Below are 20,827 nucleotides of genomic sequence, written 5' to 3' on the forward strand. Positions count from 1 at the left end.
AAACTTTACAAACATAGTCACGAATTGCAGAAGCAGAGAGAGCAAAACAAAACACCAGTCAGGAGGAAATAGAAATCTAAAATGCGGATTTTTGGGGCTCTTCACTAGTTATTTTAGTTTGTTTTAAATATTGATCTTTTTCTTACAAAATTGCAACGACTGCAGGCAGAAGGCCTTTGTTAACCCCCTGGAGCTGTGTGAATTATTTCTTTGAATGATGCACAGGCTTCAGATTAGAAGCACCATTTATAAAACTTATACATTTTCTAATATAACTCTGATTGTTTTTGTCTGAAAAATATATATATTTTAGAGTATGGCTTGAGGGTGAGTTTGTCATGGGGTAATTTTTAGGGGAATATCTCCATAAGTATTATTCTTTGTAACACTTTACAATAAGATTGTATTTGTTAACATCATAATGCGTTATCTAGATTGAATTAATGTGCATTATATTTTTTTAGCATTTATTAATCTTTGTCAGTACAATTGTTCATGTTAGTTCAATGTGCATTAACTGATGTTAACAGATACAACTTTTGATTCTAAAAATGTATGTTTAACTGTTGCATTGTTGTGTGCAATATTAAATAACTTACGCTTGAGTTCCCCATTTTTGATCTCTTTTGTTTCCCCATATATAAGACTACATAGTTTTTATTATGTAACACTTTCATCCACAAGTCTTTAGGGAGAAGGGTTGTACTATGAACTAGTCTACGCTCAAGAGAATAATCTAATATAAATATCTTTGATAGCTGGCAGAATAATAACATGGTGAGAGCTTTGGAGAAGGTATGAACCATCCTACCTTCATTATTATAATTATTTTTTGTTAGTTATAATTTATTCTTCTTTTTACTTATTGTTTATATTGCATTTTGTCATTTGTATTATTATGCTTATTTTATGTATCTCAATTTTGCTTATGTAAAGCGCTTTGAGAAATTACTTTTAAAGGCGCTATACAAAATAAAGTTATTATTATTATTTATCCAATAAGTCAACTTATTTATTTAGTAATATTACATCAAGAATGTCCAAGCTTGTTTGGTTCATAAATGCATAAATACAGTGTTTTCTCCATCATTGACAAAAGCGTCTGCTAAATGACTAAATGTAAATCTAAATGTATTTCTCTAAACAGATCTTTTTACAGGTATCATGTCTTCAGTGCATTCAGACTCTTCTGTAAATTCAACCTTTGTTCGTCCTGCAACTTTTTTTATTAATGGCTTCTTGAATGTTCCTCATGCAAAATACTATTATGTGTTTTTATCTTTGGTTTATGCTGTGACTGTATTTGGGAATTCTTTTATCATGTGTGTCATTTATTTGGCCCGCAGACTTCACACAGCCAAATACATTGCCGTCTTTCACTTGGCTTTTTCTGATCTGTGTGGAAGCTCGGCTTTGATCCCAAAGCTCCTGGATATGTTTCTGTTTGAGCATCAATACATTTCATTTGAAGACTGCTTGACAAATATGTTTTTTGTATTTCATTTTATGAACCTTCAGTCTTTAACACTACTATCCTTGGCTTATGACAGACTAATAGCTATTTGTTTTCCGCTAAAGTACCATTTCATCATAACCAAACGATTCATGTGTCTGATCATAGCTTTTATGTGGATTTTTTCTGTGACTATTTTTGCTGTACTTGTAGGTTTGGTCACTAGACTCTCGTTTTGTGGATCCACAGTGGTCAATAGTTATTTCTGTGATCACGGCCCTATGCATAGACTTGGTTGTAGTGATAATTCAATACATTTAATGATGGGAAGAATGTGCTTTGGTTTACTGATTTGTTTGCCGCTTGTACTCATCATCCTTTCATATTTTTGCATCACTCTGGTTTTGTTTAAGATTTCCCAAAATGTTGACCGGACCAAAGCCATGAAAACCTGCACTTCCCATCTCTTGTTGGTGGCTATTTTTTATATTCCACTTTTAAGCAACAATATTGCAGCTGCATTGACTTCATCTATCCATCCAAATGTCCGGATAATTAATAATTCCCTGGCACAGATAATGCCACCAATGTTAATTCCCATCATATACACTTTAAAGACAGATGAGGTCAAGCGATCCATAAAAGATCTGAATAAACGAAACAAAACGAAAATTACTAAAGAAGAAAACATAAAATATAGAAGAAAGAATTAAAATTTCTGATCAGTGCAAAAGGTTTGATTCGATTGACAGAATAAACAAGCACTAAAAATTTGTGTAATAACATTTCAGCTAATGGCTTTGAATTAAAAAGGTGTCATGCTAAATGTATGTCCCTTCTTCATTTTGCTCTTTGTTGACTTTTATCACGTTTACATTTTTTTAAGCTTGTAAAAACATTTAGTTATATTGTCATCTAGAAGCAGTTTATATCTCAGTGTCTTTTGTGAAAATGTTAAACTATTTTTCAGTAGGAATAAATTACTTAAAAGTACAGCCACAAAATTTAAAGATTGTATTGCAAGCAGTCCAAAATTCTAAAACCTCTTTGGTGAAAGTAGGAAGTAAATTTGCTTTGTGGTTTTTTTCCTTGTTAATATAGATATACATTCTTGCTATAATTTTTCTCATGGAAAGTAAAAATATTGCTTATATTTGTATTTATTCATTAAGCAGGAGCTTACAAATTAGGGCATTTAATGATTTGTCAAAGGAAAATGTATACTGTGTGCATTGCTTTCACTGCAGAACTTTCATGAGATAACTTTTAACATATACCTCATTGACCTTTAAACTAAAAATGACTTAAATATTATACACAAATGTTTTAATTCTTTCTCATGTACAATGAAATTTACTTTGTAGTCATTGTGGACAAACAAAACGGCATGACATTTTTGAAATATGCAGTTCACAGTCACCCATATAATTCATATGTGCAGTGGAGGACAAAATGCACAACTCTATATTACTTACAGATACTACAGTTCAAATATGACTCCATTACAAGTAAAAGTTGTAAAGACAGATTTTTACTTAAGTAAAAGTATAACCTACAGAAGGACTTGCTTCTAGAAGTAGGCTACTTAAAAAGATTTAGGTCTAGTTCGCTCAAAAACAAAATTATCGCATGATTTACTGAACCTCAAGCGATCTTCGATGTATATGATTACTTTTTTTTCAGATTAACACAGAATTATGCTAGAAAATGTACTGGCTGTTCCAAGCTTTAGTTAATGGTGCTTCTGATATAAAAGAGCCCAAAAAAGTCCATTCACCCATCCTTCACAGAAGAAATCAATCTCACAGAGAAAATATCAGTAAGAAAAATATCAATATTTAAAACTTTACAAACTTTCATAGTGACAAATGCAGAAGGGCAGAGAACAAAACAAAACGGATCTAAAACGAAATCTATAGGATTTTAACATTTTACATTTGCTGATCACTGTCATTGCGTGTACTGTGTTTTTGAAAGGGGTGTGTCTTCGGTTAAGACTGTCACAGTTAATGATATGCTGAAAAGACACCTCTGCAGTATATAACAGTTCAGGAAAAGATCATTTAACAGTACAGAACACCAGAGCAAATCTCCACGACATATAATTGTGTTGTCCTTCACCTTTCCGTGAGTATGCCATGCCTAAAGTATATATGATGTTAAACTTGATGTATTAATATCTGTGTTGTAATGTTTGAAACTATTCTTGTCTCAAATTGATGATGACAAATCAACAGTGAATAACATTCTGTATAGCGCCTGAATGATAAAAGCATTTAAAACGGAAATTTTCCTTCCTGTCGGCCGGATTATCTGGCATACCTCAAATCAAATACTATCATATATATTTCTGGTTTTTGTCTGTATTATTTATTTTCCAAGAAACTCCATCCTAATTTCTATCATTTTTATTGACTGAAATAAATGCATTCTTTCCAACATTTGTAGCTCAGCTACCAGAGTCATTGTTGTTAAAGGATCAGTTCATCACATATAAATTATGCATTTGTCTAACATTCCTGTCTGTCTTGTATGTTAATCAGTGGCTGTTTGTTTACCCCTGAGAACCATATGACTTTAACTCTGTAACAATGTTTGCTATAATCACTGCTTACTGTTGATATCATTTATTGCAGCATTGTTCATGAGCAGACTTTCAATCTGCAATTCTGTTCTCATAATCGTTCATTTCTGCTGTGATCAAAAACCTTTTTTTCAACAGTCACAAAGCAAACAGTTTCCAAGTTGTGTGATGGCACATACTATACTGTATGTTGCAGAATGCTACTGTATGTAAAACATTGTTTTGTTTGGGTTCAACCTGCTATAAATTCTTGCCGCAAAATTGTACTAATTTAGTGTATATGCATGTGACCTGAAATGAAATCATTGTGTGTTTTTGTATTTCTCAAAACAGTTCTTTGTCACAGGTGACATAAAAGACCAGACAATGAGCAACTTGGTCTCCTATTCAGCATCATCTGCAAATTCCACCTTTGTCCGTCCTGCTACATTCTTCATCAAAGGCTTTTCAAATTTTCCACAAGCAAAGTATTACTATGTCTTCTTGTGTGTGGTTTATGCTGTGACTGTTTTTGGGAATTTTTTCATCATGTGCGTCATCTATTTGGCCCGCAGACTTCACACGGCCAAATACGTTGCCGTATTTCACTTGGCTTTTACTGATCTGTGTGGAAGCTCGGCTGTGATTCCAAAGCTCCTGGATATGTTATTGTTTGAGCATCAGTACATTTCATATATTGAATGCTTGGCAAATATGTTTTTTGTATTTCATTTTATGAACCTGCAGTCTTTTACGCTGCTCGCCTTGGCTTTTGACAGATTGATCGCTATTTGTTATCCTCTAAAGTATCATGCCATCATAACCAAATCAACCATGTCATTCATCATAGTTGGAATGTGGATTTTTTCATTTGCTTTTTTTACTCTACTTGTAGGTCTGATCAACAGGCTGTCGTTTTGTAGATCTACTGCGGTCAATAGTTATTTCTGTGATCATGGTCCTGTCATTAGCCTTTCCTGTAATAATAATTTGATCAATTTTTTGATGGGATGTATTTCGTTTGGTCTCTTGATGTGCATGCCAGTGTTGCTGGTTACCATCTCATATTTGTGCATTGCCGCAGCACTTCTTAAAATTGCGCATGGTGCAGATCGAAAAAAAGCCATGAAAACATGCACTTCTCATCTTGCATTAGTGGCTATTTTTTATCTCCCGATTTTAAGCGCAAACATTAAATCTATGTCAACATCTATTGATCTAGATTCACGTATTATTAATAATTCCCTGACACAGATTATACCACCCATGTTGAATCCCATCATATACACCCTAAAGACAGAAGAGGTCATGCAGTCCATAAAAGATCTGTATAAACGAAACAAAGTAAACAGCTCTGTGGTAATAAATGTGAAACTGAATAAATGAGAAGCTACAAATAGATCTAGATTTATTCTTTGTACTTTAACCTTTCATTGTGGAAGTACAGAAAAGCATATATTTTTTCCTTTACATTTCTGTGTTTACTAATGTTATGAAAGAAATTTTGTTTTTGTTGTATATCCATATTCTTGAAAGTTCTAAATGGCCTGTTGAACAGGACTGACTTGATGTTGTAAAATAAATTTATTATAATATAAATAATATTGTAATATAATATTTTTCTTTTTTGTATTTTTGTTTGTGTTGCAAGCACAAAGCTTAAGCTAAAACCTAGTAAATTGTTTTTTTTTATTTGATGTAAGTGATTTGTTAAAATAAAAAATGAAACTTTTTTTGCCATAGCTACACTGTTTTGTCAAAGCTGTCACTGGGACGGTAGCCTACCTTTTAAAAGCTCTTAATATGTACCATTTAGGTCAGTGGTTTAATGACATTTTATAAAATAAATTAATTTTCATGAATTAATCATGAATTCTGTGTAAATAAATCTCAGAAAAATAAGGCTACTAACCAACAGCATGGTATTGAATAATTGAATGTGTTTTGGTAATTGCAATTTTAACTTTTGTAATGTTTTATGTTATACATTTTCTTCAAGGGGGCATGAAGGGATTCACTATACACAAGGAGGGTCGCACGCTGAAAAAGAAAACCACTGATTTAGGTAAAGATATGTATGCATTGGCTACCAATATGTAGATTTGAGGTACTATGCACTGTTTAGGTACAAATGAGTACGTTTTGAAAGGGAACTTTTGTATCTTTATTTTTGAGAGTGTACCAACTAAATCACCAAGAGATTTCCAGTCCATAAACTGAATATAATGTGACAAAATATTTCAGATATGTGCCTTAACAATATTTCTCACCAAAATTTCCCACTTTACACTATAAAGTAGTGCCCAAAAAGTCAGTATGCAAAAATATAGTTTGTGATTGTTTTTCTTGTGCTTAAACTGCTTGTATAACAACACCCGTGTAAACTAAACCTGAGTAACTAATGTTGTTAATACGTCATGCACGCCATGAAAAGAGATTTGTCTGTACTAGGAAACTTCTGTATACACCAATGATTTTGAGAAGTATCTATAAGTACCACTGACTGTATTTATCGATAGGATACTTCTAGAATTATACCAATTTGAATATGATGATACCAATTAGGGATGCTAAACAATTAATCGCGATTAATCGTTAGCAGAATAAAAGTTTTTGTTTACATCACATATGTGTGTAAACTGTGTATAATAAATATGTATATATATAAATATGAACACATTCATGTATAATTTTAAGAAAAAAAAATATATATTAAGTATTTATATTTATATATAATATCAATTATACATAAATATACAAATGTATATACACATGTAAACATTTCTAAAACATATACATGCATGTGTGTACATTTATTTATACAAAGTTATTATACACAGTTCACACACATATATGATGTAAACAAAAACTTTTATTCTGCTAACGATTAATCGCGATTAATCGTTAAGCATCCCTAATACCAATCTTGCTGAGGTATCCTACCATAGTGCAGCCATTTATTGTCAAGTAATCACATCAAAGATTTTGTCAGGTGTCCCCATTGGTATAAAAACCACTTCCAAAATCTTGAACTATTGGGATACTACCCCACCCAAACCCCTCCAAACCAGAGAGAATAGAATTGAGTCTGAAATATTTATTTAATATAAAAATACCCGACATTTCCACAATCGTCATGAAGCTATATTACGCACAAATATTAAAAGTTATAAAAAATATTTGGAACAATACTATTTCATATATAAATATACAGAGAAAACAATATAAAAAAGGACCTAAATGCATTAAAGGCATTAAAGGAAATACAAACAAATTAACCAAATAAAAGAAACAATGAAAAGTACATTAAAGGCAATACCATGCTGTATAATGTAATAAATCTAATAAAATGAACAACAACGTAAGAAACCAGTCCTAGATCCAAACACAGAGCTCTGTCCTAGAATTATTCAAAGATTTCTAAAGCATATACTTGTCTCCAAAGGTAACATGGTTGCTCCTTTGTCTCATCAGAAATTTCTTGATCGACACATGGGTCAAGTGACAGTTTATAGCAGTGGTTTTCAAACCCTGGGTCGCGACCCTCTCGTGGGTCGCGGAAATTAAAAACTGGGTCGCCAAGAAAGATTTCAAAAAAATGTTACTAAAATAATTTATTCAATTTTATTATAAAAACTATAATAATTACAACACACTTGAATAAAAGCACAGTAAAATATCTTTTAAATACACTAAATAAAAAAATACTCCACCACTGTGTCACATGACCCATGTGCGTGCGCAGCTTACTGTATTAAATTCATAGACAGCAGATTAAATTGCGCACGGGGTCACAGACATTTTTTAAATGATGCAAGGGGAAATAAAAACTCCTAAATAAAAATGTGTTTGGTCTGATTTAACAAAATATATATTTTTAATGTATTTGATTGGTTTGTCGAAAGTGAGCGCGGAAATGTTTAGTTGTTTGCTAAGCAAAGCGCCACCGTTACGACACGGTTGAGTTTTGCAGTAAGACTGACACGTTATGGTTCTGCTGTTATCTTTGAACTATTTTCGCTGCTGAAACCACAAAAACAGTCAACATTGAGACTAAAGGATGTTGAATCATTAGCGTGTTTTGGTGATTGTTATTGGCGTTTTAATCTAACGTTACTTGTCCCTGATAAGCGGACAAGCATTGATGTCGAGCCCTGCGACGTGTTTTTAGACTGCTTCAGTATAGGCTAGGTCCAATTTTTAAGACTCCTCGGTTGTGTTGAGTATGTCAGTTCTTCCTTGTTTTTTGCCCATTTTCATAATTAATGATATTATGAATTGCAGTGAGGTTGATCTCATTTGTGCCCCCTGAAAAAATGAAATGCCCATCCGTGAATTTGTGTCTGGCGTCGGGTCTGCTCATTAGGTAATACATACAGATGCGCGCGTGCACGTTTCACCGGGCTCACTCCACTATGACGGCTTTCGGCCCCGCCCTGCTTCATGCTACTAAGGGGGGGGGGTAGAGTGTGGGTCGCATAATTTGTATTTTTTTAAATTAGGGTCGCTCCTAAAAAAGTTTGAAAACCACTGGTTTATAGAAATGTATTATGTACAGAATGTATGCATACTGGACCCATATGTATATAGACAGTTTCATCAGATGAATGCGCGTTGTCGCGGTTACGCTTTCGGTCTTTGTTTGTTGAGTGGTCTGACTAATGGCTAAACTGAACTCTGGAACAAATAACTTGTCGAAAATAGCAAATGTTTTGGTTTCCTAAAGACGAGGGGTGACGGCGAACATGAATCAACGCTATGTGAAGGGAGGTTTGGCAGCCGATCTGTAGTTCTCGTTGTAAACATTATATAGTACACGGCAACGTTGGAAAATAGTTCACCTGTTTGGGCTGTCTCGTGCGGCAAAAACATATTTATTCTAAATAACCTGTGACCCAATGCCACTATTATTATACCCAACCTGTGTACAAGGCACACGTGACACTTTAAGACCCGAACCCGCTCGGGTCGGACCTCTGCTTTTCAGATCTAAGTGGACACGTGAAGACCTCTAAATCAGACCAAACTGAACTTACATCTAGTGGTAAGATTTTAAATTGCAACCAACGGCTCAGTCCACGGCTCCCCCTGCCTTTCGAAACGCATAGAGAAGCTACGGTAGCCGCCACAGGACAAACAAGTCATCATCAATCTTACACAATGTAGTGACAATATGTGCTCTATAGAACAGTTTGTCAGTTTAGGGCAACTGTAAAAAAAAGACTTCCATTATAGGAGACTTGCAGTGTATGTAGTTAAAAAACGTCTTTTTCTAAGATAATAAATCAATACAATTAATTTTGTAATGTCTGTATACACCACTGATCATATAGTTTTGTATAATATATTGAATTTATATCAAGAGATCCTTCTAAAAGTTACACAATGCACCTTTTAAATCAATGAATCAAACTTAAATGTAAACCTTTGTTTTGATTGCCCAATTAACTGCTCTGAAGAGGTGGGTCATTGGTTAAGTTGGTCACAGTTAGGCTGAAAGATTGACACCTCTCTCTCTCTCTTTCTCTCTCTCTATATATAATAAAAGAGTTCATCACCAGAGCAAATATCCACGAGATATTATTGTGCTGTTCTTCACCTTTCTGTGAGTATACCATGCCTAAATTATTCATTATCTTAAACTTGATGTATTAACCACAACATCTGTGTGATGTAATGTTTGCTAAACAAACTATTCATGAGTTAAAAATGATGTTAACAAATCTATAGTGAATAACATTCTGTAGTGCTTTTCTATCCAAACAAGATAATACAAGACACCACTGCTGGATTTTCTGATTTTCTGGTATACCTCACAACAAATACTATTATTTTTTTTTGTCTGCATTATTTCTTTTCCAGGAAACTTTGACCTATTTGTTGTAATCTTTATAGACTGAAATATAATACATGCTTGCTTTATTTATCATCTACTAGCATTTGTGAGAGTACAGCTCTTATCCCTCAGCCACCAGATTCATTGTTAGGGAATCAGTTCATATGAATAATACATTTATAATACATTAATACCTGTTCTGTTTTGTTAATGCAGGTCTTATGACAGATCACTGCCTGTTGCATTGTCCATGAGCAGACTTTCATTCTGCAGTTCTGTGGTTATAATCGTTCTAATCGTCAACACTTATTTTTTAGCAGTCACAGAGCAAACAGTTGTGTTATCATATGTTGCAGAATGTTATGTACTGTATAAAAAATGTATTTGAACACTTTTCAAACCATCAATAACTTAAATTTTAAATAACTTAAATTTTAAAATGAATATTATGTAATTTAATTTTGACTATACAAATATTTTATTTATTTTTTCTTTTGAAAGTATAAGTATGTGTCACATTATATTGTGATTAGGTAAGAAAAACATTTATATATATATATATATATATATATATATATATATATATATATATATATATATATATATATATATATATATATAAAACAAAGTTTATTTCCAGTTCTGTTTACCAGTGTATTGAACAAATGGTTCATTTTCAGTGCCACGGTGCCAGCCTTTCTATAATTATTAATTGTATTTATTTATTTAATGTTTATTTGGCAGGGAAAAATGCATAAAACATTGCTCTATAAAAATACAAAGTAGATGCCATGCATACAGGTTAATAGCTATGAGTAATTTGCAACCCCTGTCCCTGGTTAGACTTGTAAAGTTAAAAAACAGAAATTACAGAGTATTAAATCAAGAATTTATAGCTATTAAAATACAAATACATACATACATACAATAAATAAATCCCATCCATAATGTAAGATATATGCTTAAATAAATGTAGCAATCTCTAAAAAATAGAATCTAGACATATTTAACAATACAAAACACAAAAGTATGCATATGTCTGTGCATGCTGACGTATACAACCTTATGTTTACATTGCGTTGTATCCTACGGTCAGTGTTCACAATATATCCAAGCAATTTGTGTTGACATATACATTATGACCTGAAATGAAATCATTGTACTTTTTTGCATTTCTAAAATCAATTCTTTGTCACAGGTGACAATGAGCAACTTGACCGCCCTGTCAGCGTCTTCTGCAAATTCCACCTTTGTCCGTCCTGCTACATTCTTCATCAAAGGCTTTTCAAATTTTCCACAAGCAAAGTATTACTATGTCTTCTTGTGTGTGGTTTATGCTGTGACTGTTTTTGGGAATTCTTTCATTATGTGCGTCATCTATTTAGCCCGCAGACTTCACACGGCCAAATACATTGCTGTCTTTCACTTGGCTTTTACTGATCTGTGTGGAAGCTCGGCTGTGATCCCAAAGCTCCTGGATATGTTTTTGTTTGAGCATCAGTACATTTCATATATTGAATGCTTGACAAATATGTTTTTTGTATTTCATTTCATGAACCTGCAGTCTTTAACGCTGCTCGCCTTGGCTTTTGACAGATTGATCGCTATTTGTTATCCACTAAAGTATCATGCCATCATAACCAAATCAACCATGTCATTCATCATAGTTGGAATGTGGATTTTTTCATTTGCTTTATTTGCTGTACTTGCAGGTTTGATCAACAGGCTGTCGTTTTGTAGATCTACAGCGGTCAATAGTTATTTCTGTGATCACGGGCCTGTCATTAGCCTCTCCTGTAATAGTAATTTTATCAATTATTTGTTAGCATATATTTCATTTGGTCTCTTGATTTGCATGCCAGTGTTGCTGGTTGCCATCTCATATTTGTGCATTGCCGCAGCACTGCTTAAACTTGCGCATGGTGCAGATCGTAAAAAAGCCATGAAAACATGCACTTCTCATCTTGCATTAGTGGCTATATTTTATCTCCCGATTTTAAGCGTAAACGTTAAATCTATCTCAACATCTATTGATCCAGATGCCCGTATTATTAATACTTCCCTGACACAGATTATACCACCCATGTTGAATCCCATCATATACACCCTAAAGACAGAAGAGGTCATGCAATCTATAAAAGATCTGTATAAACGAAACAAAGTAAACACCTCTGTAGTAATAAATGTGAAACTGAATAAATGAGAAGCTATAAATAGATCTAGATTTATTCTTTGTACTTTAACCTTTCAGTATGGAAGTACAGAAAAGTATACATTTTTGCCTTTACATCTCTGTGTTTACTAATGTTATGATATATTATAAAAGTTATATATATTTAGAGAATTCACAAAATAGCCTGCTAGACTGGCTGACTTGATGTTGTAAAATAATTTTGTCATTAAAACATTCCTCAAATATAATATTTGTGTTTGTGTACTTTTGAAATGACCCAAATAATTTTTTACCAAAACCCGATGTGCATAAATAAATAAAAAAATTTAAAAAGAAAGAACCGACCCGAGACTAACTCGAGAAAATTAGACCCGAGTCCAACCTGACTGCCACCCAGTGTCAGTGATATGACCTGTGATTTATCTTTATTTATTCAGTATATAAACAGCCAGGAAAGTAATTTTACAGTTTTGGGTGTCAGATTATCTTAAATAGGCCCATTGTTCAATTTCATAAACAAACTTTCCTTCTGCAGACACATTGTCATCATAAACAGTTTCTATTGTGATCATGTGCCTATATTTAGATCCGCCTGCAGCAATAACTTATGTACTGAGCTTTCTTAGCCTTGTGACTCTTATATGGTTCCCAGTATGCTTTATTGTTTTTTTGTATACTTGCATAACTGTGATGTTATACAGAATCACAAGACTGTCAAAGAGCTTTATATGCATGTCTGCCTGACGTAGGCTTTAGGAGCGTGTTTGAACACAAACACTAGGATTATTCATCTCTCATTGACCTCTGCCCTTCCTCCAATGCTTAACCCTATAATCTATTCATTCATGACAGATGAGTTTATGGTGGCTTTTAAAAAGCTTTTTAACAATGCATGTGCTTTGATAAGAATCTGAGATGGCCGTGATGTCCTTTAAAATTTTATTGTAACCCTATAACCCTACTGGAAATGTGTTGAATTTTTAAGGGTTCTGACAGAAGGCTGCATCCTCTGGAGGTCGCATATGCCTGGTTTATTTCACATTACATTCGCAAGTCATAATATAACAACAATTTAAGATTAACTAATAGTAAACTTTATAATTGGTAATATTCTGAAATAAGACTTCTGTGTGAAGTGCAGCCTACAAATATGACCTCCAAAGTATGCAGCCTTCCATTTGAGAAACAGCCAGAGTCTATCGCATAAGTATTGTCCACTAGATGGAAGTGTTGTATTGTTTATTAAATACAACTACAACTGATTAAAGCATGTATAGTTTTATAGTTATTACGGCCTTTTGAAATAGAACATAGCAATACAAATATTCAAATCTCTGTTGTTCTTAATATCAGATTGTTTTCTATATTGTTATTTAGTTGTATTAAGTAGATTATTTGACCAAATCCTGAGAAAAAATATAAACATAGAGAAACAAAATTTATTGTACACACATTAATTGCAACTCATTCTCAGATAAGTAACAACATTTTTTGTTATATTGCAACCAGATTTGAAAAGATTTACTATAAACTTTTAGAATGACCAAAAGTAAAGAGTGAAATGATCAATTCACTATGAAGACCTTCTGTAGCTGCATACAACATAGATATATTACATTAAAGGCAAACAAAGTAACAAAATTCTTCAGATATAATTATTGCAAATAATCAAGTAGGTACAATTTTAAAAACCAGTAGTAGTAAGTAAAGGCAAACTATTGATTGAAACTTTAAACCATGTAGGTCAACCTTAAAAGCAAAATGACACAGGGCCCCCCGCCAAAAAAACCCCCAAACAATAGAAACAATCTCATGTTACTTTACATTTTCAGTGGTTGAACAGACCGTCTCTGAGTAAACAAAGAATAAACTCTGCTTCTAATCTCTTTAGTTTTCAGAGAATAGACAATGGGATTGACACAGGGCGTAAGAAGTGAAGTCATGGACAGGACCACCCCCCTTACATTGGGGTTTATAACAATTCCAAAAAATCCAAGATTAAAAACAACCAACACAGGGAAAAAAAACAATGCCACTATTATAAGATGTTCTGTGCACGTAGCCAGTGCCTTATATCTGCTCTGGATGCTTTTCATTCTGAATACAGTGATCAGTATACATGTATATGTCAAGACAATAAAACTAAAAGGGAGAAACTCAAGGATTATAGTAATGCTGGTGCCAAATTTCCATTGCCGTGACGTATCATTGCAGGCGAGCCTAAAAACAGGAGCAAAATCACAGAAATAGCTGTTGACCCTAACAGAAGCACAAAATGATAATTGCGTCATGGATATAGGACCATACAGCTGAATACCAATGCCAAAAACCCAAATCCCACAAATGATATACACTCTAAAAAACAAACGGTGCTATATAGCACCAAAACAGTTGCTTTGGATCGTAACGATAGAAGAACCATTTTTAGTGCCATATAGCACCGGTGAAGAACCAGTGAAGCACCAGTGAAGCACCTGTGTAGAACCATATAGTGCTATGTAGAACCATATGTGGTGCTATATGGCCCCTATATGGTTCTACACTGGTGCTTCACTGGTGCTTCACTGGTGCTTCACTGGTTCTTCACCGGTGCTATATGGCACTAAAATGGTTCTTCTATCGTTACGATCCAAAGCAATTGTTTTGGTGCTATATAGCACCGTTTGTTTTTTTAGAGTGTAGGCCATTTTGGTGTTTGTGTTTAAAGACTCCTGTCTCAAAGGGAAACAGATCGCAATCAGCCTATCATAAGCCAAAATGCATAAAGAGGTGGCTTCTAGGCCTAAAATAGCACAGTAGGTGAACATTTGCACAAAGCACAATTTGAACGGTACAAAATTGTCCAGAAAAAGGTAAATTTTTATCATGCTGGGCACAAGAGAAGTGCTGAGCACGAGATCAACCACTGATAGGTTACAAATAGCCATAAACTTTGGAACATGTAGACGCTGGTCATAGAAAATAATGGTGATGAGAAAAACATTGGACATGACTGTAAACACATAAACTACTGAAAGGAAAATGACATAGATGTTGGTGTAAGCCATAGAGTTCAGACCAACAATATAAAACCCTGGAGGATGAATAAGGGAATTGTTGGGAAGCTCGTCCGGTGAACTCTGCATTGTTATTATGCTCTTTTCTTAAAAACCTGCAGGTGTAAAGAAACCACAGAAATAACAATTCACTATTAACACTACATTTACATTTGTCACATTTTCTTAAAAATCATAGATAATATTTTAAAACATTCAACAATTAAAAGAATTTAAACAATAAAAAATATAATATCACAGTAAAGATACATGAAAGGTTGTGAATATCACCCCTCCGTTCTCCTCCAGAATTGGGAAACACTCTGAATGCTTTGTGCAATTCCACCAACCATTTTTTGGGAAATATATTGCCTAATTTTTCCTCTAGAGGTGTCATTAGATAAGAAAATACCTCTTGTGTCTGTATAGTCTTGAGAGAAAAGACATTCATTAGTGTGCTTTTATTTCACTAATGGCTGATTTACTTCACTAATAACTAACTATAACTAATTAGTGTGTTTGTTTTCACCTTTATTTTCTGTAAGAATAACAAAATCTCCCTGTGGGATAATTTAATGCTTCATACAACTTTATACGAAGTGAGAAAATCATAAAAACTGTTAAAATCGGGTTATTTTCAACCCAGCGTTGAGTCAAAAAGAGACAAACCCAACCCAACCCATACTTATTGTTTGGGCAGATGTAAACATTTGGGTTAATTTAACTCAAACGCTGTGTTTGTCCCTTGGCCCAATCGTGTGTTGAAATAACCCAGCATTTTTAGTGCATACAGTGAATGCACCTTTAAGTACTAAACAGGATAAAGTACTTGAATATATAAAACAAATAAAGGTTCTGAACATCTTTTCAAAAATGTGAAAGTGTTTTTTCTTTGTGACAGTTATTTAGTTGCTTTTGATTTACGTCAATTCAAATTTACAGATATGACACAGCCTGCCTGCTTCAGGAGATACAAGACAAATGATTTTAAGGTATTATTATAGTTTTTGATAAACACAGATTGTTTCTCTTGCACTTAAACTGCTTATATAGCAATACCTGAGTAACTGGTTTTTGTTTCATCTGACCATATAACCCATCCCATTTCAAGTTCCAGTAGTGTCAGTTACTTTCAAATGTCCTATAGTCAGATGAAGCAAAAAAACCTTTTTAGCAGCAAACACTCAACATTAGTTTGGTGCACACATGGGTAAATGTACCCCTTGTGTAAAATGAAATATACTGCTGTATCTTTAATATTGTGGGCCTATTTCTCTGCCGGAGGTCCTGGACATCTTGATCAGATACATGGCAAAATAGATTCTATGAAATACCAGCAAATAAAAAAATCTAAACCTGACCGTCCCTGTTAGAAATCATATAAAGGGCCATAGTTGGATCTTCCTTCAGGGCAATGATCCAAAACAAACATCAAAACTAACACAAAAATGAGTCACTGAACACAAAATGAAGCTTCTGCCATGACAATCCCAGTCCCCTGACCTAAACCCTAAAGAAAATGAGTGGAATTAACTGAAGAGAAGAAGCACCAACATGGAGCTGGAATCTGAAGGATCTGGAGAGATTTGAAAAATATTTCTCTCATAATGAGATTTTCACCCATTATTATTCTCCAATAAAAGTTTGGATTTTTGTAGATTTTTTAAATAAAAGATCAAAAGTATTAATGATGCAGTTTTATTTTCATAGCCTTCTTTGGTCATATTTACAAAGGGTATGAATAATTTTGAGCACGACTGTACATAAGAAAAAAAAATGTTTTAATTTTAACGAAGCATAGTAGTAAACTTTGTAATTGTTATTAATATTCTGAAATAAGACTGCATGAGATGTATGCAGCCTACAAATGCGACATCTAAAGGATGCAGTCTTCCGTTTGAGAAACGGCCCGAGTCCATCATCGACAATAAAAACCAGCTCTAGTAATTACAAGTATTGTCCACTAGAGGGAAGTGTTGTATTGGTTAATGAATACAACTACAGCTGATTAAAGCAAGTATAGTTTTATAGTCAGGACGGTCTTTTGAAATAGTACATAACAATACAAATATTCAAATCTGTGTTTTTCTTAATATTAGATTGTTTTCTTTATTAAGTTGTACTAATTATGTGACCAAATGCCAAAAACAAATGTATAAACACAGAGAGTAAAAATTCATTGTACACATATTAATTGCAACTCATTATCAGATATAAAAAAGTAACACAGATTCTTGTTATATAGCAACCAGATTTGAAAAGATTTATTATGAACTTTAAGAATGATCAAAAGCAAAGACTGAAATTATAAACCCACTATAAGACATAGCTCCATACAACATAGATATATTAAATTAAAGGCAAACAAAGGAACAAAATTCTTCACATCTAATTATTGCAAAGGACAAGGCAGATACAATTTAAAAAATCAGTAGTAAGTAAATGCAAATAGTTGATTCAAACTTCAAACCATGTAGATCAACCTTAAAAGCAAAATGACACTGTGTCCCCAAAAACAAAACAATTTCATGTAACCTTACATTTTCAGTGGTTGAACAGACAATCTCTGAGTAAACAAAGAATAAACTCTGCTTCTAATCTCTTTAGTTTTCAGAGAATAGACAATGGGATTGACACAGGGCGTAAGACATGAAGTCATGGACAGGACCACCACCCTTACATTGGGGTTTATAACAAATCCAAAAAACCCAAGATTAAAAACAACCATCACAGGGAAAAAAAACAATGCCACTAATATAAGATGTTCTGTGCACGTAGCCAGTGCCTTATATCTGCTCTGGATGCTTTTCATTCTGAATACAGTGATCAGTATACATGTATATGTCAAGAAAATAAAACTGAAAGGGAGAAACACAAGGATCATAGTTATGCTAGTGGCGAAACTCCATTGACGTGACGTATCATTGCAAGCAAGCCTAAAAACAGGAGCAAAATCACAGAAATAGCTGTTGACCCTAACAGAAGCACAAAATGATAATTGCGTCATGGATATAGGACCATACAGTGCAATACCAATGCCAAAAACCCAAATCCCACAAATGATGTAGGCCATTTTGGTGTTTGTGTTTAAAGACTCCTGTCTCAAAGGGAAACAGATCGCAATCAGCCTATCATAAGCCAGAACGCATAGAGAAATGGACTCGAGGCATAAAATAGCATAGTAGGTGAACATTTGCACGAGGCACAATTTGAACGGTACAAAATTGTCCAGAAAAAGGTAAATTTTTATCATGCTGGGCACAAGAGATGTGCTGAGCACGAGATCAACCACTGATAGGTTACAAATAGCCATGAATTTCGGAACATGTAGACGACGGTCATAGAAAATAATGGTGATGAGAAAAACATTGGATATGACTGTAAACACATAAACTACAGAAAGGAAAATGACATAGATGTTGGCGTAAGCCATAGAGTTAAAACCAACAATATAAAACCCTGGAGGATGAATAAGGGAATTGTTAGGGAGCTCGTCTCGGGTGCTACGCATTGTTGCCCTTTTTTATGATCCAGCTTGATAGCAGTGCGATTTGTTTTTGTGAAATCTCAAAAACCTGCAGGTGTACAGAAACCACAGAAATAACAATTCACCATTAACACCTTGTCTGATTACATTTGTCACATTTTCTTAAAAAGCATAGATAATATTTTAAAACATTCAACAATAAAAAGAATTTATACAATAAAAATACAACCCACAGTGAAGATACATGAAAGGTTGTGAATATCCCCCCTCCGTTCTCCTCTACTCCAGAATTTGGAAACACTCTGAATGCTTTGTGCAATTCCACCAACCATTTTTTGGGAAATATATTGCCGATTTTTTCCTCCAGAGGTGTCATTAGAAAAGAAAATACCTCTTGTGTCTGTATAGTCTTGAGAGAAAAGACATTCATTAGTGTGCTTTTATTTCACTAATGGCTGATTAACTTCATTATAACTAACTATAACTAATTAGTCTGTTTGTTTTCACCTTTATTTTCTGTAAGAATAACAAAATCTCCCTGTGGGATCATGTAAAACTTCATACAACTTTATACAAAGTGAGAAAATCTTATAAAACTGTAAAAGTCAGGTTATTTTCAACCCAGCGTTGTGTTGGGTTTTTTATTGTTTGGGCAGATGTAAACATTTTAATTTAACTCAAACACTGTGTTTGTCTTTTGGCCCAGTCGTTTGTTGAAATAACCCAGCATTTTTAGTGCATAGATTGAATGCACCTTTAAGTACTGAACAGGATAAAGTACTTGAATATATAAAACAAATAAAGGTTCTGAACATCTTTTCAAGAATGTGAAGTTTTTTTTTCTTGTGACAGTAATTGGTAAGTTGCTTTTGATTTACGTCAATTCAAATTTACAGATATATGACACAGCCTGCATGCTTCATGAGATACAAGACAAATTATTTAAAAAGACTTACAGTGCAGATGCTTTTGATGTGTGAACACAGTTAGAGATCTTGATTACTTGATGTGAATTTCAAACATACCATAATCATTTCCTTCAGTTTTCTCTTTTCTCCTGTCCTTCAGTCCTTTTTTCCCTTGTTTGTTTTTTTCCTGTTTATCTTACAATAATTATATTTAAAGATGTCAAGCAGAGTTTCAAATGAAAATCATAACACTATACAGCAAACAGTGATTTGAAACACATAACCATCTATCATACTTTATAAAATCCTGCAATGAAAAAAAACACATTTCTTCTTTTATGTTAACTGCTCAGCTTTGAAGGTTTATTCATTTTAAACAAAGTTTTGCGTAATAAATTCAGCATAATGATTATGTGGGATTTGTGGTTGGAAAATAAACTCTTTTGTCATAGCTCCACTGTTTTGTCTGTCACTGGGACGTTAGCCTACCTTTTAAAAGGTCCTAAAATGTAAGTAAAGATGTGTATGGATTGGGTACCAATACGTCATTTTGAGGTACTATGTACTGTTTACGTACAAATGTGTAATTTTTGAAAGGGTACAGCTCTAGTGGCAACTTTTGTATGTATATTTTTGAGAGTGGTCCAACTAAACAAGAGATTTCCAATTCATAAACTAAATTTAATGGGACAAAATATTACAGATTCATTCTCAACATGACTAAAATAACTTTTCTTTAAAGTAGATTTTTAAATGACCAACTAAAACTGTTTTGTTACATGGTAAATCGTGTGCCTTAACAATCTTCCTCGACAAAATCACTTACTTTCCACCTGTAAAGTAGTGCCCAAAAGTCAGTATGCAAAAATAAAGTTTGTGATGAATACAGATGAATACTACCCCCAACCCTCCAACAGAGAGAAAAAACAGAGAGAATCAATTAAGTCTAAAATATTTATTTAATAAAAAAAATACCCGACATTTTCACAATTGTCACAAAGCAATAATACATACAAATTTTAAAAGTTATAAAAAATATTTGGAACAATACTAATTCAACAGATAAATATACAGAGAAAACAATATAAGAAAGGACCCAAGCATTAAGCAATTAAAAAGAATACAAACAAATCAACCAAATAAAAGAAACAATGAAAAATATATTAAAGGCAATACCATACTGTATAATATAATTAATATTACAAAACGAACATCAACTATATAGCTAGTTAAGTTTAAAGATGGCCTAATAGGTAGGCCTACATTTGATTTTTACCTACAGTTACTGATGTAACCTACTACTACATAATACTTATATTTTAATTAACAAATTATATCTGTTTTTTATCTTATATAAGACAGGCCTGACCCG

General features: G+C 33.4%; 5 protein-coding genes across 6 annotated transcripts in view; 3 read left to right on the top strand and 2 right to left on the bottom strand.

Moving 5' to 3' along the window:
* Positions 1-12,143, top strand: part of LOC135738739 (olfactory receptor 6F1-like) — a 93,109-nt gene extending 80,966 nt beyond the window's left edge. The window contains exons 1-3 of one of the 2 annotated variants that reach the window (XM_065256800.1): positions 6,002-6,081; positions 9,565-9,621; positions 11,051-12,143. In XM_065256800.1, the coding sequence (XP_065112872.1) occupies positions 11,057-12,055 (999 nt within the window). In that variant the 5' untranslated portion in view covers positions 6,002-6,081; positions 9,565-9,621; positions 11,051-11,056 and the 3' untranslated portion in view covers positions 12,056-12,143. Of the gene's footprint in view, positions 1-6,001; positions 6,082-9,564; positions 9,622-11,050 lie in introns of those variants that run through there. The other variant, XM_065256811.1, reaches the window with a different exon arrangement.
* LOC135738613 (olfactory receptor 1500-like) lies at positions 1,165-2,166 on the top strand. Its single transcript, XM_065256696.1, has one exon. It carries the CDS (start codon positions 1,165-1,167, stop codon positions 2,164-2,166), a length of 1,002 nt encoding a protein of 333 aa, XP_065112768.1.
* On the top strand, positions 4,404-5,539 carry LOC135738597 (olfactory receptor 6F1-like). Its single transcript, XM_065256692.1, has one exon. It carries the CDS (start codon positions 4,404-4,406, stop codon positions 5,400-5,402), a length of 999 nt encoding a protein of 332 aa, XP_065112764.1. The 3' UTR covers positions 5,403-5,539.
* A 1,673-nt stretch (positions 12,144-13,816) lies between the features above and the next one.
* On the bottom strand, positions 13,817-14,892 carry LOC135746614 (olfactory receptor 2T2-like). The gene is made up of 2 exons (XM_073815937.1): positions 14,708-14,892; positions 13,817-14,377 (listed from the first exon to the last, which is right to left on the bottom strand). The coding sequence occupies exons 1-2, from the start codon at positions 14,890-14,892 to the stop codon at positions 13,846-13,848; spliced, it is 717 nt and encodes a 238-aa protein (XP_073672038.1). The 3' UTR covers positions 13,817-13,845.
* Positions 14,893-17,596: 2,704 nt separating this feature from the next.
* LOC135746608 (olfactory receptor 6Y1-like) lies at positions 17,597-18,313 on the bottom strand. The gene has a single exon (XM_065265238.2). The coding sequence runs from the start codon at positions 18,311-18,313 to the stop codon at positions 17,597-17,599; it is 717 nt and encodes a 238-aa protein (XP_065121310.2).
* Positions 18,314-20,827: the final 2,514 nt, after the last annotated feature.

This window comes from Paramisgurnus dabryanus, chromosome 10 (genome assembly GCF_030506205.2).
Source record: "Paramisgurnus dabryanus chromosome 10, PD_genome_1.1, whole genome shotgun sequence".
NCBI classification, from domain to species: Eukaryota; Metazoa; Chordata; class Actinopteri; order Cypriniformes; family Cobitidae; genus Paramisgurnus; species Paramisgurnus dabryanus.

Coding starts and splice junctions, on each gene's coding strand:
- LOC135746608 (XM_065265238.2), bottom strand. CDS start 18,313: ATGATAAAAATTTACCTTTTTCTGGACAATTTTGTACCGTTCAAATTG.
- LOC135738613 (XM_065256696.1), top strand. CDS start 1,165: ATGTCTTCAGTGCATTCAGACTCTTCTGTAAATTCAACCTTTGTTCGT.
- LOC135738597 (XM_065256692.1), top strand. CDS start 4,404: ATGAGCAACTTGGTCTCCTATTCAGCATCATCTGCAAATTCCACCTTT.
- LOC135746614 (XM_073815937.1), bottom strand. CDS start 14,892: ATGATAAAAATTTACCTTTTTCTGGACAATTTTGTACCGTTCAAATTG. Junction 14,378..14,707: donor AACACAAACACCAAAATGGC/CTACACTCTAAA, acceptor GTTTTTTAGAGT/GTATATCATTTGTGGGATTT.